This window comes from Episyrphus balteatus, chromosome 3 (genome assembly GCF_945859705.1).
Source record: "Episyrphus balteatus chromosome 3, idEpiBalt1.1, whole genome shotgun sequence".
Lineage (NCBI taxonomy): Eukaryota > Metazoa > Arthropoda > Insecta > Diptera > Syrphidae > Episyrphus > Episyrphus balteatus.
The window spans coordinates 128,536,382-128,554,332 of record NC_079136.1 but is presented as its reverse complement, the minus strand read 5'-3'; the positions used below and the strand labels follow the sequence as shown (position 1 = coordinate 128,554,332).

Below are 17,951 nucleotides of genomic sequence, written 5' to 3'. Positions count from 1 at the left end.
TCCACTCTTGGGTAAATAGAAAACACATCTATTTTTTAAGGATGAAAATCAAAATTTCATAACATTCCAAAAAAAAAACCACATCCTTTTTTCCAATCACTTTTGTCTTCATCGTCAGAGTGAAGTGTTCTTCTTACAGTGTGCACCTATCTACCCCACTTTGTTATCCCTATTGAAAACCCTTTACAACACAACAACAAAAAAAAACAGAAAACCACACACAGGCAAAGTTAACTGTCTACAATAAAATCTTCTTGATTTTCCTCCAACAACAAGAAGAATCCTTGCCAGGATGAAAACCACTTGAGATACAATTGCACAGGAATTGCAAGAAGAATAAAAAAAAAAATAAATAAAATATCAAATGACAAGGAATTATTATTGTTGGGCACAGGACACATTTATAATGATCCTTCAGATAGATACCTCCCAACTCCTCTTCCATAAGGACATATAAGGAGCAAGGACGACATGTGTAGAATCTTTGATTTTCTTTCGATTTTGTTGTTTATTTTTGTTTGTCCTCCTTTTCATATACAAGTCTAAAGATACCTACCCTAACAAGGATAATATTGTGTGTGTTGTGTTTGGAATATTATGCACTTACCTTTGAGTAGATGGTCGTCCTGCAATCCATATGGCAAACAATGATATCATAAAACTGGCAAAATCTGTTAGTAAATGTGCTGCATCTGTTGCTATTGCCAAACTGTTCGATAAGTAGCCACCTGCAAAAAAATACAAAAAAAAACACATACATAATATGAAAAATAAGGACATGCTTGAAGGAATTTCATAGAATTTTTGTCCAAAGTCATTCAAAATAGAAGAAAAAAAAAATTACTGAAATCAGAAGTAGGTAATCTTATTTTCTTTCTTGGCAAAAGGTATTCGAGTGTGCAATTGAAAAAAATATCACAATTCACTCGAGTGAGAGTGTATATCCTTATATTCCTTAACAAGGAATCAAGGATGTTTATGCTTTCTTTCTTCGATTTTTGATGGGTTATTTGTTAGGTATTACCTACGTTGAATTCTTATACATAACACATAACTCGTACATGGGAAAGAGAAGACAAATTGTATTTTCGTGGTGTGGAATATTGGAGGATTCTGTGTGTTAAGGTTTAGAAAATATAAGTACGGCAGCTATTACATGGCTTTTGAAAACTTTTGTGTAAATGATCTTCAAGTACATCATTAGTTTGGACATAAATTTAAGTATTTGATCGGTTTTTGTGTATGTGAGCATGTATGTTCCATCATAATTCCTAAACTACTAATCATACTTCAACAAATGAAGTATCGTTTAAAGCATCTTGCTTGAGTGCTGGTTATAAGCTATGAAACTTTTTTTAATACTGCGCCTTTTAGAGACAAAGATCATGAGTTATCCGAATTTTGATTTTTTGAACTTATTTTTGTATTTAAATAATATTAGATAAAGTATTTTAAGAATCACATACATTAAAAATAAACAAAAATTGTTTATAACTTTTGCTACTAGATGGCGACATATTAGAGAAATTCATTATAACCTATACTCGTATACCAAGTAAGAAGCTTCTAACGATACCTCATTTGTTAAATTGTGTCAAGTAGTTTAGTAGTTGTGAGGGAACATATATACAAAATTTATACAAATATAAGAAAATCACTCTTCAAGAGTCATCGCTCTTGTTATAAAGTGTCACGTTCCTTAATGCACAGGTGATAAATTTGATTTTCATTGAAACATTTTCACTATCTACCGGATTTACAAATCCTCTTCAAATAACATAGTCTGCATTTTAATGTCTTTAAATCTTCAAGACCTACCTTCATTTTTTTATCAAAACCTCACAGTTTATAAATAAATCCTTTATTCTTAATCACATAATAAGCAGCTTGTATAATAATAACTTCATCTTTAATAAAATACAAAAAAAAAATATCAGTCAATAATGACGTTTATGTTAATATTTGACATTCATGTGCGTAAAGTGACAATAAATTATGCAAATCAACAACAATCTCTAACAATCAATGCAAATAACGAGCATCATTTCAAACAATAACAGCTTAAGTGATTTAGCAAACAATTTTCTCTCTCTCTCTCTTAGCTTTCTCTCTCTCTTTCAAACGTGAATCAATTTACGAGGCAATAGGTAACGTTCCTCTTCATACCTTACCTCGTCAGTGTTATCAAAACATTATAAGCAGCTTCCACAACAACCTCTCCTCTCCAAGCACACAGGTGATGTAAATTGTAAACCTACAAATTATCTATACAGAAAGTGTCAACTGTTACTAATTAAATTGAATTAACAAACATTTTCACAAACTCGATGTAAGTAACACTTCCGAATGACACCCATGACGAGTAGGTTTACTATGCGCCTCTCTATAGACTAGAGATGATTGTATTTTGCAATAAGTTGAGACATTGCATAGGAATACGAGAGTTCGAGTGCAATGTTTAATTCATGAAAATTTATTACTCTTATTGCCCTCAAACAGATGGAGAGTCGTAGTCGTCGAATTCAAATTATATTGATGATTTTGTTAATAAGTAGTTTATAGAATGTGTAGAGTGCAATGTACATATAAGGGAAAGTAGTGCGGGTTTTGAGTGACATTTTGATTGAAAGAATCATAAATTCGTCGATAAATCAATTGATAAATTCTAAAAGACTTACTAATTGATTATTCTGTAACTTCTAACGAAGATCTAAAGTTTTGAGAAATTCGTGACTTTGGTAATTTTTTTTTTTTTATTTTTGTTATCATTAAGTGATGAAAATTTTTGATAACACCATCAAACTGTAGGCAGTTTTTATTTTGTTTGAAAAACCGTAATTAAAGTGATTCGGTCTATGTTGGTAACGCAGTTGTTTTTTATTCAAAATAGATCACAATTTTCGTAAATCACGGTAACATTCTGGTCTATATTGGTAACGCAGTTATTTTATATAATTTACAATGATATCTTTTTATATCTTGGTAACGCAGTCTAAAATTATATTTATACATGAGACTGGGTGCTTTTTTACAGCAATATATCTATTGCAAGAAAACAACTGCGTTACCAAGATTAAAGGATATCATGAGAATTATGCTTTTGGAGAACAATATTTTGTATAAAAACAACTGCGTTACCAACATAGACCACAATTTTACCATGATTTGCGAACAATTCAAACAAAGGAGGATGTGCATATTGAACGTTTGGCAGCCATTGGTATCAAATGAAAGAAATATAACGTAGAAAAAACTTCTTTCACATAATATATTAATAATTAAAAAAATAATTTTAAATTGTGGATTAAAATCTTAGCTAATCTGCGTTACCATGTGAAAATAAATGTATAGTTACTATGTAGATTAATTTAACGTACCTCATTTAATACGACTTGTTGTAACTATTATTTAAATAATATTGAAAGATAACTTAATAGGTTCAAAGTCACTTAAAGAAATGCGAGTTTTTACTGCGTGACCATTCTGAGTAACCACATCTATGAGATTAGTAAAGACGAAATTTGTTTTATTGTTTTTTTATGTAGAGTTTGTCAGTTACAGTATTTTTTGCTGTTTGTTTTTCAATTGTATGATCATATTTACGATATAGTTGGATATTTCCAACTGCGTTACAGTAAAAAATTAGTCGTTTAAGGTTTATTTTTAAGTTTTCAACTTTCATAAAAATTAAATGAATTTATTTAGCTAATTTTGGAGTATTACTAAAAATATCAGTCAATGCGTTACCAGTTTTTTTTTTAGTATTATTACTTAAAAATATCATAGCTTCATACTACCCGATTCATCATTATTATATTGGAGCTAATATGAACCAAATATTTTTATCCTTCGTTTTTCGAAAAGTTGAAGTTTGTTAGTTAGTTTTTTGGTAACGCAGTGATTAAAATTAATTTATCTATGATTTAATTTTATGGTAGACTTACGTTGTTTAGTTTAAAATTGCTTAATTAGGGAGTTTAAAACAAACAGAAATTTTTTTTAGTTAGGTAACGCAGTTGTCTAGTTATCCTGTTAAAAACAAGTTTTAACACTTGTAATTTTTTTTTTAGTTAAATTATTATTTTATTATTTTTTCATCACAAGCCTCAATATTCTAAACTGCTTTTACCTCAAGTTCCATAAGCTAAAAAGTTCTAATTCTAATTTTTGTTTTTTTTTTTTTATTCGATCAAATAAAATTTCTAAACCAAGTATTTAAAACTTTTTAGATGATAACTGCTAAAAAAAAAAACAAAAAAGAAATTATAAATAGAAACGTCTCTAACGCATATTTAGTCAAGTTCAGCAGACTTTTAACAAAAATACAAAGATACAAAAAGAAAGACAGAAATATTCTTATAGAATTTCATAAAATTAGAAACTTACTTCCGCTAAGGTTTTTCAAAAAAGACCAACATCTATTTAAAGAAAAAAGACAACTTTGAAAGCAAAAATACCTAAAGAAGAATTATGCACCAGATGCAAACTTTTCGTATTTTTCACTTCATTTCAACAAAAAGCAAACTTCCTGCTGCTGAATAACCATAACCATTTTTGGTGTATCCCTGTATCATCATCACTTGCGTTCTTTTGGTTGCTGCCAATGCCATTGCCATTCCTAAATATATCTTCTTATCAGTATATTTTTTTACTTTTTTGTTTGAATTTTATCTTTGCACAAAAGACCGCAACGAGCAAAAGATAGAAAGTTTTTCTGCTGTATAATTCTTTAAGTGCCAAAAGTATATTTGAAGAAAATGGCGGCGGTTGGCGATGAAAAACTCTGTCAGACATCAGAACTAGACAGACATGAGAATCAACAATAGAAAGCAATATGCAAGAATGCAAGACTGCAATTCACAGCATCAGCGGTTACAATCAGACAAAATGCAAATAATAAATACGCTTGAACGCGGCTTGTGCCAAAAGAAGTACGAAACTGGAAAAAAGTTGAAGAATATTTCAACACCAAAAAAAACTTTCAGATGGCTGACCAGAGATGGATTTAAAATGTGATTTTGGTATTCCTTTTTTTTAAACTATTTTCGGAATTTGTTCCTCGATAAAAATATTTTCTTGAGCATTTTATTTTATTTGGCTAATTTTATAATCGCCTTAAGGCAAGATGTTCAGCCACATGCTGGCATGGTTTGATGCTAACATTAACACAAAATTTATAATTGATGAAGAAATGATATCTTATGTCTAAAAGAAAAACTCAATTTCAAAAAGAGGACATCTTTTACGGGAAGGAGAACACAAATTTTGAAATATTTCGGTCATAACAATGTTTCCCATTCTTTTTACAAGAAAATAAAAAATCTCGACTGGGTCGCACCAACTCGCTCTTAGAGTTCATGTTTTTTTTTTTAATTTTAAGACTTTTTATCTAGAAATTTGTGAAATGTAGGTATATAAAAATAAAATTCGTTTTTCAAAGCAATAAAACAACATCTGAAATCAAATTGCCCTCCAAACAAGTATGAAATTTTTAGAAAAAAAATCCAAAATCGTTCAAAGCCGTTTAAAAAAAAAAAATACTAATTTTTTATAAATACATTTTTGGAAAAAAAGTACAATCTAAAACCAAAATTCCAAAAAAAATTCACTAACCCGTTGTCGAAAATTGGAATTTTCAAAAAAAAAAAAATTGTTAAATTTCGTTGATATTGAATTAGTAGTTTGGTAGAAAACCAGATTTGAAATAAATCTTGCCGAAAACTAACATTTGATTTTTTTTACAAAATTGTTGGAACCGTTTTTGAGAAAATTAACTTTTCCGAAATTTGTATATGACATGTACGTTATTTTTGGTCCAAAAAAATTAATTCCAAAAACTAAGTTTTAAGCACTTTGTCGCTCTCTGAGAGGGGGAAACGCTTATTTTTTATTTGTTTGTCACCGACACGAAGGAACAATAACATGCAAAAAGAAATAATAATTTTTTCGATGATTTGACCATTGACGTAGTCAGTCTTTTGGTCCTGGGGACAAAATTCCTTTCTTGCTGAACTTCGAGATCTCCAGGAAAAGGAAATAGAAAAACTTTAAAAACGGTTAAGCAAAAATTTGAGGTTATTCGAAAAAAAAACTAAACAATCTAAGAAATTTTGAAATTTTACAATTTTTTTAATACCTATTTTAAGATAAAATATTTGTGAAAGAAAGTACAGAATGTTAACGTGGACTTCTAAAGCTTTTTTCACATTTGTATTAAAAAAATGTTTAATCTTATACAAACAAAATCGAGTTTTCAAAAAAAAAGAATTATTTAACATTAAAAAAATTGGAACCTTAAATTTTTTGTATATTTTTCAATTTTTTTTTTGTTAAAAAAATGCCCCAAATTTTTAATAAAAAAAAAACTTTGGTAAAAAAGTTTTAAAGTTAAAAAATATAATATATATACACTCCTCGCCACTTGAATAGGACACCCTTTTTGTTTTTAATAAAGTGGATATAACTCCAGTCTCTTAATAGTTAGCTGTTCAATATTTTACTATTTTGTGTGTCCCCTTATGCACTCTCTCTGTGAGCAAGATCATTCATTTTCAATGCCCCGTTAGTTAAATTTTGCAATTTTTTGTGGAACAACTGTGAAAAAATTGCCCCTATTTTTGTTCACTTGAATAGGACACCCCCTTTTTAATTGGTTTTCGGGTGCAAATCAAAGAAGGTGGAAATGCAAAAATGTTTTACAATGTCTTTTAGTAATTTTTAGCTAATTTCAATTTAAATGGGTCGCGCGAAATTATTGGCAGAGGAAGAAATAGCGAAAATCTAGAGTGTCACCCGATTTTTCACCAAAAAGGTAAAAAAACACATCAAAGCCGAAAACTTTTTTCATTTTTTTTTACGAAACGAGTCCAACTGTCGAAAAAATATGAAAGGCTTAACAATGAGTGCCGTTACTGCAGCTGACAGAAGAGCGATTCAACGACTCGCATAAAATTTACATAACTTTGCCGCCGAAAAGAACGAAAAAGTGGTTAAAAAGCAAGTGCATCCGTAGTGAAGCGAGTGATTTCGAAGGCCAAAGACTTGAGGCGATTGCAGCTTAAGAAAAAACCATGGGTTAACACCTGCAGTAAAGAACAACGCCTTAGTTTCGGTCTGTTTTATGACATGAAGTAAAGCATGTTTTCTCCAATGAGAAAAAAAATTAATTTGGGGGTCCAGTTGGCTTTAAATTTTTTGTTTCATATTTTGCGAAGGAAGGACTATCCATTATTTCATAAAAATAATACTTGAGGCCAACGGGGCCCTCTAAATTAATTTTTTTTCTCATTGGAGAAAACATGCTTTACTTCATGTCATAAAACAGACCGAAACTAAGGCGTTGTTCTTTACTGCAGGTGTTAACCCATGGTTTTTTCTTAAGCTGCAATCGCCTCAAGTCTTTGGCCTTCGAAATCACTCGCTTCACTACGGATGCACTTGCTTTTTAACCACTTTTTCGTTCTTTTCGGCGGCAAAGTCATGTAAATTTTATGCGAGTCGTTGAATCGCTCTTCTGTCAGCTGCAGTAACGGCACTCATTGTTAAGCCTTTCATATTTTTTCGACAGTTGGACTCGTTTCGTAAAAAAAAATGAAAAAAGTTTTCGGCTTTGATGTGTTTTTTTACCTTTTTGGTGAAAAATCGGGTGACACTCTAGATTTTCGCTATTTCTTCCTCTGCCAATAATTTCGCGCGACCCATTTAAATTGAAATTAGCTAAAAATTACTAAAAGACATTGTAAAACATTTTTGCATTTCCACCTTCTTTGATTTGCACCCGAAAACCAATTAAAAAGGGGGTGTCCTATTCAAGTGAACAAAAATAGGGGCAATTTTTTCACAGTTGTTCCACAAAAAATTGCAAAATTTAACTAACGGGGCATTGAAAATGAATGATCTTGCTCACAGAGAGAGTGCATAAGGGGACACACAAAATAGTAAAATATTGAACAGCTAACTATTAAGAGACTGGAGTTATATCCACTTTATTAAAAACAAAAAGGGTGTCCTATTCAAGTGGCGAGGAGTGTATAATAAAAAATGACCCTTTAAAAAAAAAAATCAAAAAGTCATTAAATATCAAAAAATTAATATTTTACCTCAAACAAAATCAAGGGACATGGTAGTATCCAACCAAGTTATCTAGCAATTTTGGTACTAGACCCATATTTGCCATATTTAAAGGCTTCAACTAAGACCATTTCCGATCCCTCTCTAATTTCTACATTGAAGAAGCCAGTAACTTCACACTCGAAACATTTGTCAAGTATAAGTTCAAAGCAAACATTTCAGAATTTTAGCTTATTATCATGAGTAGTTCCTGAGATAAAGAGCTTTAAAAATTATAAAAAACCATAACTGATCAAAATTATGGACCACTTCCAGTTATCATAAAATCGTGAAATTTAAAAATCACATAATTTTTTACAAAAGTAAAGAAATTTTTCACTCAGTAAATTCTTTATCATTTTGTTAGAATATAAACTGTCATTTCTTCAGACTGTATCAGTATTTCTGTTTAAAACAAAAAAACCGTCCCTAATTATATTCCACTTTAAAAGCATTTATATACTTTTTCATATTCTCTTTATAATTGCACAAATAAAAATTTTTCTATTTCTCAAATGAAAAAAAAAAAGTTAAAAATAAAAAAAACAAACTTCCACTAAAAAGAACTTACCAATAATTTCCGCCACCATAAAGAACAAACACAAAATACTTGCTATAATGAGTTTCTTTCGTGCTTTCACATCGACGCCTTCCGTTCTCTGACGATGGCAATGTCCTCGTACTAAAAAAAAAAATGAAATTAAAACAAAAAGAAAATGAGTATAAATATGACAAAATATTATCAAATAAAAAAAAATGTATGTGTACGTAGATTCTTTTTAAAAGAAGAAGTTTCCTTCTTTAGCATGCAAAAAAGGACGAAATAAAAAAAAAATAATTAATCAAACTTATAATTTTTGTTTAAAAAGAGAACCAAAAATAAACAAAATAAACTTCTCGCCGAAATTATTATCCTGGCAGGAGTTCAAGAAAAAATTTTTTTTTTTTTAATTTTTGTCTATCTCTCTTTTTCTCTCTTTAGAGGAAGTAAGAAACGATGAAAACTAAAACTAATATGGAAATTGAATTTAAAAAAGTTTTACATTCACTGCTTCTTCTGAGGCATAAAACTATAACAATTATTTCTTCAACAAAAAAAAAAAAACATATGTCTGCAGGATAATTTGGAAAATTACTTAATCCTTCCAGTTGTTTATTCATTTAACAAAAACAAAGTAGAAAAAAAAAATAATAGTAAAAAAGTCTGTACACCCACTTTGGAGTTCAAAATTAACTCCTGCAGTAATTATTGTGTGTAGAACCCCAAAGACGACGACGACGACGAAGGCGATGCAGAATGGTCCTGGTTCCTGAATCTTATTTGCAACACACAGAAAAAAGGATAATAAATTTGGGATAACAATTAATATACAATGCGCATACAATTCGGCTATAGCTATTCTTCTGCATTTTTGCATCATTTATTATGAGCAAAAGATTCTGCTCGCAGTCTCGGAATCCTGGTGGTGTATTTTTCATGTATTTAACACACACTCACTGGCGAAAAATGAAGAAAAAAACAGTCGAATTCTGCGACAATAACACACAAGGATAATCCTATGGCAAAGCAAATGAAATATTATGTAGGTGCGCTAGCATACATTTCAGCTGGGGTATGAGCAGGGGAAGTATGATGGTGGTTTATAGAGTGCGACGATTAAAATTGCAGTCGCAGCCCCCAGAAATGTGTCTCTGGGATTTTGGGGCTTTAGACTTTATTTTTTTTGTTTTTATTTTGTGTTTCGGTTTTTTTTATTCACCAGGACCAAGGAATTTATTTCATGAATTTTGGCATGTGTTTCGCTGTTTTCCATTTTATTTTTAGTTTTTTTTAATTTTAATAAAAAAAAAAAAATAACAAAAACAAACAAAGTCAATTGGTTTTGAGGCTAATTCCTGGTAAACGTATCAAACATCCGTAAAGCCGATTGGATTGATTTATTCTTTTGACAAAAATTTAAATCAACAAGAATAACAACAAAAAATACACATCGCACACGTATAGAGAGATATATGGGAAGGGGATTAAGTATAAAACATTTTGTTCGGAGTTAAAATATTTTGTAGTCCTTTCAAATATACACAAAACAAAAAAAATAATACAACACAAAAATATATTCCTAAACCAAAAAAAAAAAAAAACCAAAACCATTAAATTTATGGTGTGTAAAAGGATTATTGCCTTTGGATACGAATTATTAAGTTTTCAAAAATAAATTCTAAATCGTTTTGTTTAGGTGTATTTTTTTTTTTTTTTTTGGAAATTCGGTGAAAATAATCCTTGATTAGGATAATTTATGAGGCTAAGTGTATAGAGGTGAAACAAAAGTAAATTTATGTTTATTTTGGTTTAAACAAAAAATCATAAACAAATGTTATTTTTGGATTTAGACAGGGAAAGAGAGAGATAGAATGAAAAGGTAATTTTCCGGATGAAATCATATTAAAAGGTAATACATCATTTTGGCAAAATATTATATTTGGAAAATTATGATTTTGTAAAACACAAAAGGATAACAGTTGGCATTTTAATGAAAAATTATTTGGCAATAAAGTCATTTTTAGTGGCAAGACAATACAATAATGATTTATTGATTTTAAATGTTTGAGAGTGAGAAAAAATTGTAAGATAAATCTTAAAATGAACTGTTGAATCATATGGCTTTCTAAATTACTTTTAAAAATATATTGATATTCTTGGGATAGATCTAAGAAAAATGTACGCTAAAAATTTGCCAAACGTCAAAAAAAATCAACCTTAAAACATTATGATATCGTAGTAAAAATCTCAAAAATTAAAAATCGTACAAAGATTACATTTCTTACAAATCTGAAAAAATTCGAAAAGGCTTTAGGCTTAAGAAAATCTAAAATCATAATGAACCAAAACTTCATAAATTGAATTTGTGAAAGCTTAAAATTATAAATAAAAACTGAAAATGCTTTGAATTGCATAATCCCTCTAGTACAAACTAAAAATCTAAAAAAATCAAAATTCTGAAAATTCTTTATTCCTAAAAATTGAAATACCTTAATTAAATAAAACATCAAACTCGAAATATTAAAAATACACAATTTTGACAAAACTAAATTCAAATTATCAAAATCTAGACAAATCAGAACCTAAAAAATAATGCTAAAAATCTTAATTTCGACAATTTAAAAATAAAACAAATATAAAAAACTCCTGAAAATTTCTATTTAAACCAATGCCTAAAAAGTTTTGATCCCGAAAAACTTATGATCAGAAAAGTAAAATTCTAAGAATTAAAATTTTAAAATTCATGATCTAGAATGATGAAAGGACTGATATGAAAAATATTGAAATAAAAAAAAATAAAACTGTCTGAATTTCACAAATTTGACGACCTAAATTCAAATAATCAAAATCTAGGAAAACTGACTAAAAGCTGCAAGTTTGAATTCCAAAAATATTAGTATAGAAAATTTGAAAATTTAAATAACAAAGGCTTAAAATATATTCATATTCAGAAAAATCTAAAAAAAAAACAAATTTTGATTCCAAAAAGCGTAAATTGGGAATAAGCTAGATTTTTTAAAAATATGAATTCAAATAATAAAAGAAGTTGAAAAATGCAGAATATACAAAAAAATAAAATAAATAATTTGTTTGTGCACTACCACTGTACCAATAGTTCAAAAACTCAACTTTTTGTTCTGAAAATTTTGACCGTTTACTATGGGGTTTCATCTTATTATGAATAGTCACACAAAATTTGATGTTTTTTGAGCACTTTTTAAGAAGCAAAAAATGGGATCGGGTCAAAATTCTGCTTTTCAAAATTCTGCTTTTTCAGCGAAAATTCTGTTTTTCAAAATTCTGCTTTTTTACTATTATGTTTTTCAAAATTCTGCTTTTTAAAATTCTGCTTTTCAAAATTCTGCCAGCATTTATTTGAACAAAAAAATTCTGCTAATTCTGTTTTTTTTTTTTATAGCATATGCGCTGGCTAAAGAAAAATACACCTCATTAATGTAATTCAACATTGGTACTTTCCTAAATTTTTTTATTTAAGTGTCGGAAATATTTTTTGAAATGCATATACTGACTTTCTTTCAAATAAAATATGTATACTAATTGGAACCGATGTTGTATATTCCTTTTCTTATTCAAATTTTTGAATATTCATCTTTATTTGATAAATTAATAAATTTTTAGTTATTTTCGGAAATGTTTAATATTAAAAACCTTTTCTTAATATTTTCAAATTTATTCATTTATAAAACAAAAATGAATAAAAGCGCGCGCTTTTTAACATTTTCCAAACCCTTTTTTATTTTTTTGCAGAATTGAAAAGCAGAATTATGAAAAGAAGAATTTTGAAAAACAGAATTTTGAAAAACAGAATTTTGAAAAGCAGAATTTTGAAAGCAGAATTTTGTAAAGCAGAATTTTGAAAGCAGAATTTTGACAAAAGAATTTTGACCCCGGCAGAATTTTGACCCCAACCCAAAAAAAATGCTTTAAAAGTCTTTCTAAATCGCAACAAAATTGAAGTTACAATATAACTATATAACTGACAAAAAAAAAAAGATAAACGATGTTTATTTGTTGTCCCTCAGATTATTTCTTCCAATTACAAGATAAAAAGATAAAGTTAAAAATTTTGTTCTTCAATCTTTAAGACTTTAAACAAAGTTCATTGGTTAAAGACAGAAATTTTATAAAAAAGCGGTTTAGTTTTTCTATAGAAAATTTGTTACGCATACACCACAGTGAACCACAGAAAAATGTAAATCAAAATTTTCCTTCGATCTTCAAGACTTTTAACAACGTTCAGTTATATGGTAAACCAAAGAAAACCATTGAAACAAGTTTTATTCAAAACACCCTTCACAAAATCCTTTAAATAAAACAATTCACTAAGAACTTTAACTTTAAACACAAAATTCAATCTTTTTAAAACATAAAGTAGATAATCACAATTATTATAAAATTGAATTTACCTCCTCGTCCTAAAACTTCAATACGTATCTGCACATCACCGTTTTCCATTATAAACAAACCACCAATTTAAACACTCAATAACGTCTGTAATTACAATATATGTAATTCAATTGGATAGGTATACAAGAAGATTTATTAAGTTTGAATTAATATTATTATCTTCCACAGCTAATAAACAAGATTGTTTTATATTCAATTAACCGCACGTTTAGCAAGGTTCTTTCAAATTCACGAAAATTATTTAACAAAAAACAATATAAAATTAAATAAATTATAAAACTTATAAACACGCTTCAATGCTGCTCTGCCAAACAAACCGAAACGTTCAAAGCCCCACAAATAATTGAATAGTATCTACGAAACAAAAAAAAAAAAAAAAAACAAAAGATTCTCTTTACAAGTACCTACGATTACAAACAACAGAGAGATTGAATATAAAATTCTTCACAATAATATTCATAGCACCTCTAAGCCCCTTTAAACATACATATGAGCAAAATTACGCTCAGGTAATTTAATCAAATCATAGACCAATTAAACGAAGATAGATAAATAGTTACATTAATGGGGAGACACAGCTCCAACGTCATCTTCATCATCATTATTATCATCTCATCAAGCTAAGTGTAGTTCCGAATGCAAAAAAGATTACTCATATAGAATTTCTTGTGTAAGAACATTTAGATCAAATTGATAGGCAATTGAATGGCACGTGCTCCAGAGATATTTTCATAAGACTTTCACTTGAAATTTTAGCTCCCAAATTTCATGTTTTTAAAGAGTTTACTCAGATTTAAGGGAACAAAATTTATAGTTTAATGGTAACACTGACTAAAAAGGGTTTAGGGATAGAGCTGAGGCTGCTATTGCGAAAGCTGCTCTCAATCACTCTGCGATTGCTCTTCAATATCGCTGCTCACTGGTCAGTCCCCAGCATTACAAAAATCCAACTCAATCGAATTTGCTGTTGTCTTTATTTTTCCTTATACAATGATGTTTTTATAAGTTAACTGCTCTCTCTGTTCTTTATTACTTCCCTATTCTTTTTCCACTGTTTTTTTTATGAGAATTCGTATCAAATAATAATAATGGTCACCTTCATTTTATTTATTTTCAGACAGAAATTTAAAAAGTAACTTGTGGAGTTAACTGCTATTTAAAGAGTGATTAAATAGCAGCTATTAATAGCTGCTATTTTTGTATGATACTAACTGTTATCACTGCTCTTTAAAAATGGCTCTTTATCACACTCCTATTTAGGAAATTTTCGAATAGGGACATTAAAAATCCTCAATATCATTGAACGTGGTCAGTAATTGATTCAGCACTTCAGAATCAACATGTATTTGCATAAGAACTGAAATCAACCTACCTAAAGATTGTGATACAAATATGGAGAAATATATCTTACTTGTTCAAATATAGAGAGAGATTCCGCCTTTATTACTGTCATAACAAAGCATTTACTCAGATAAAAAATATTTTTATGCAAACTACGAAAGATAAACAATAATTCATCATGATTGTTGGTGTATTTCGATTTAGGGTTGATGATACTGGGGGATGAGTGCAGTGTTTAACAATCGTGAATCGTCATAAATGTGTGTGAATACTGTGGTGATGAGTGCTATATGTGTATTTCGGTGACTTCAATCGTACTAGCCTACTTATTTCTAACATATAAACGTCAGTTTACTACCAGATTTCCATATGAATGAGTTCTAAAAGTTGATGGGTGGTGGAATAGTTATTGATTTCTTTAGAATTTTTCATTTTGGTTCCTATAACAAGTTCAGATTGAAATATTTGAATGAGTTGTGAGGTATTTTATTTGTTTTTTTTTTTGCAAAGAAATGTGCAAATTTGTTTATTCCTTAGTATTTGAAATGAGTGCAAAAAGTAATTAAAAAAAAGAACCAACTTCGTGTTTGATGATGTTTGTTTATGAAATTGTCCTAATAAAAATACAAAATAAATAAGAAAAAAAAAAAACAACAACAACAAAAATGAGTGATATTTTGAGTGTCGTTTTAAGTACAAGTAGTTTATGATATTAAATAAGACTTTTAACACCTAGTATTCTGTTTACTTTTCCGATAGTCATGGAAATATTATTTTTTTTTTTTTTAACTAGGGCCATTCTACCTATCGTTAAGGTTGTATTATTTGCACAGATAAATTTATGTTATAAGGAAATCATAATTGTTATAAAGGTTTTTTTAAAAACTCTTTATCATGCATAATTTATTGATTCCCTAACAATTATAATGATACCTTAAAGCTATATTCATCTATAAAACTGCTAAAAAGCTCCTAAAGAAGTCTTTCAAAAGTTCCTGCATCATCAAATTTCTATAAGCTCACTTACCGAAGTTGCTTAGACTTCTTGAAAAATTTTTAAACAACTTTAAAGATGTTGTTAGGAAGTTATAAATTATTTAAAAAAACAATTCTTCTGATGAAAGTATTACAGAAGTGTTTTAGCTTCTTCAACAGTTATAATAAGACCTCGTAGCTTTATTCCTCTTTAAAACTGCTAATAACATTGGTCGGCAACGAAAATAAAGTTTGAACCAAACCATACTTTTAATGATTTCTGTGTGCTGATTCCGAATTCGAAGTCAAAATTACACTGGAACGCCACGTTTTTGTCGTCTTAAATATTTATTTTTTTTTTCAAAATTGTTTTTTTTTTTTCTAAAAGGTATTTAAAAAAGAAATTTATGATATCTCAAAATCTTAGTGGTTAACGTAACTAATGGTTTTTTTAAAACAGATTTGAAGTAATTTCCACTTTTTGACTCTGTTTTTGATCAAAAAAAAAAGCAAAATATCATTGAAAAATATATATTTTAGATCAAACATCAAAAAGAATTTCATTCAAATTAGTTTTTGAGGCTTTAAGCCTAGTACGAAAAATGTTCAAGTCTCCAAAGTCGACAACGAAAATGCTAACGAAAAAAAAATATCATCGAGTATTCTGTCAAAGTCAAAACAAAAAAAAATTCAAATTAATTTAAAATCAAGAAAAAGCAACAGAAAATAATTTTTAACACAAGAAATAAATGAATTAAAAGTGAAAAAACCGTCAACACTGCTCTTGAAGTCAAGAAAAATGCACAGACCAATAAAAAGTAAGTGACAAATTAGTGAAAACGTTCCAATTTTTCCCTGAAGCTACTGAAAAACGAAATGGTAAACGAAATTTTTCGTTCAACATTTCGTTATCCTATTTTTGTATGGAAAATTTCGTTTCACTTCATCTGCATACTAGGATTTATAGGGAAAATATTGATGCGAAGAGCTCAAAAACTAGACGTGATGGAATAAATCTGTAAAAAGTTTTGAATTTACCTTACATAGTTTTTGCTCCCGACTTTTTTTTTTTTTTGTTTTACCGACCAGTGAATCTGTTGAAGAAGTCCTTCAAAACATGTTGCTTCATCTTACTTCTATTCTTCTATAAGCTCTTTTACCAAAATTCATTTAAATTACTGTTTAACAACCTTAAGGAAGCTATTAACAAAGTAAAAGTAAGAAGCTTTTTAACAAATCTTTATAGAAGAGTTATAGAAGCAATAACTAAAGAGATTTCAATTTTTGCCGAAGCTGTTGTATAGGTTGAGTAGACAGTAAAATTTACCAAAACTACAGTTACATCTGCAAATATTTAAAAAAAAATAAACTATTCAAATCGATCTTTCTTCTTCTATAAACTAAAATCTTTAATTTTTGACATTTTAAAGCTATAATTTTCTTAAACGAATCCAATGTGGTCAAACTTTAAGATTTAAGTCCCTCTAACTACCATCAGCATAATATTTCTTGATTTCACAAGCAGAACAATACAAAATTTCTTCAAAACCAAAGGAGAAAGAGAAGTCAACTTATGCACTCCTGGGTATGGAACCAACTGTAACAACTTTCCATATTTTATGAGGAATATAAATCACAACATACATAAATCTGTGTTCTTGCAAGTTGATTTTATGCATACCAAAAAAAAATTTAAAAAAAAAATAAAATCAACTCCCAACAACCCCAAATATACGAACACTACTTCCAGCAGCAGCAGCAGCAAAATGCACTTCAATCCGGAACATTTAAAATCTCTCTCTTTCCACATAAATCAAAACCATTCTAGCATATGATTTCAACGATTTACTGGTGCAGCTTCACTCATTAACATTTCGAGTTAATGAATTGCTAACTCTCGCCCACTGATTTTCGAGCCAGTTGCACAGCTGCAACTGCAACTATAGCTAAGCACACAAGCACACATCAACAACACTAACTTTAAGAGAGTGTGTGAGTGAGAAAAAGGCCCTTCAATATAACAAATGTAGTCCAGTTGCTGTTCAAAACCAACCCTTCATATTACCCCATTTCACCCTACCCTACTCTATTCTATTTGGTTTAATTATAAATTTCCTTTAGCTTTTACTGCGGGAATATGAATCGAATGGATTTGCGTATGTTAATTAAATTCAACCTCGATTCTGGGAGTTGGTTGTAGAGTGCAGCTTTCATCGTCGTCTAGAGTCAGAATCAGCGTCATCGTCGCCATTCACCCAACAACAACAACCAACAACTGGTGTATGTCTGAACTCTAGATTTTGGATTGGATTCATCGAAAACTGTGTGTGCGCTCTGCCCCCTTTATCTGTTTGAATCATGGTTTGAATCTCAATTTGAACACAATTTGTTTTCCTGAAATTTGCATTAAATGAGCTAATTTTCTAGGCAACAACTGATGGTTTTAGCCGCCGAGATATAGAAATAACATCATGATGGGCCACGGCTATAACAGAGAGGTGCTTCTCAAAAAACACACAGACACAGTGTCTAAAAGGGTTTTTCCCGAATAATATAC

The 17,951-nt window shown here is 29.2% G+C and overlaps 1 protein-coding gene across 3 annotated transcripts in view; it reads right to left on the bottom strand.

The window, feature by feature from the left end:
* Window positions 1-17,951, bottom strand: part of LOC129913728 (proton-coupled zinc antiporter SLC30A2) — an 86,316-nt gene that overhangs the window by 29,400 nt on the left and 38,965 nt on the right. For 2 of the 3 annotated variants that reach the window (XM_055992537.1, XM_055992540.1), the window contains 2 exons: window positions 8,681-8,791; window positions 608-728 (listed from right to left, as the gene is read on the bottom strand). In XM_055992537.1, the coding sequence (XP_055848512.1) occupies window positions 608-728; window positions 8,681-8,791 (232 nt within the window). Of the gene's footprint in view, window positions 1-607; window positions 729-8,680; window positions 8,792-13,077; window positions 13,413-17,951 lie in introns of those variants that run through there. The other variant, XM_055992538.1, reaches the window with a different exon arrangement.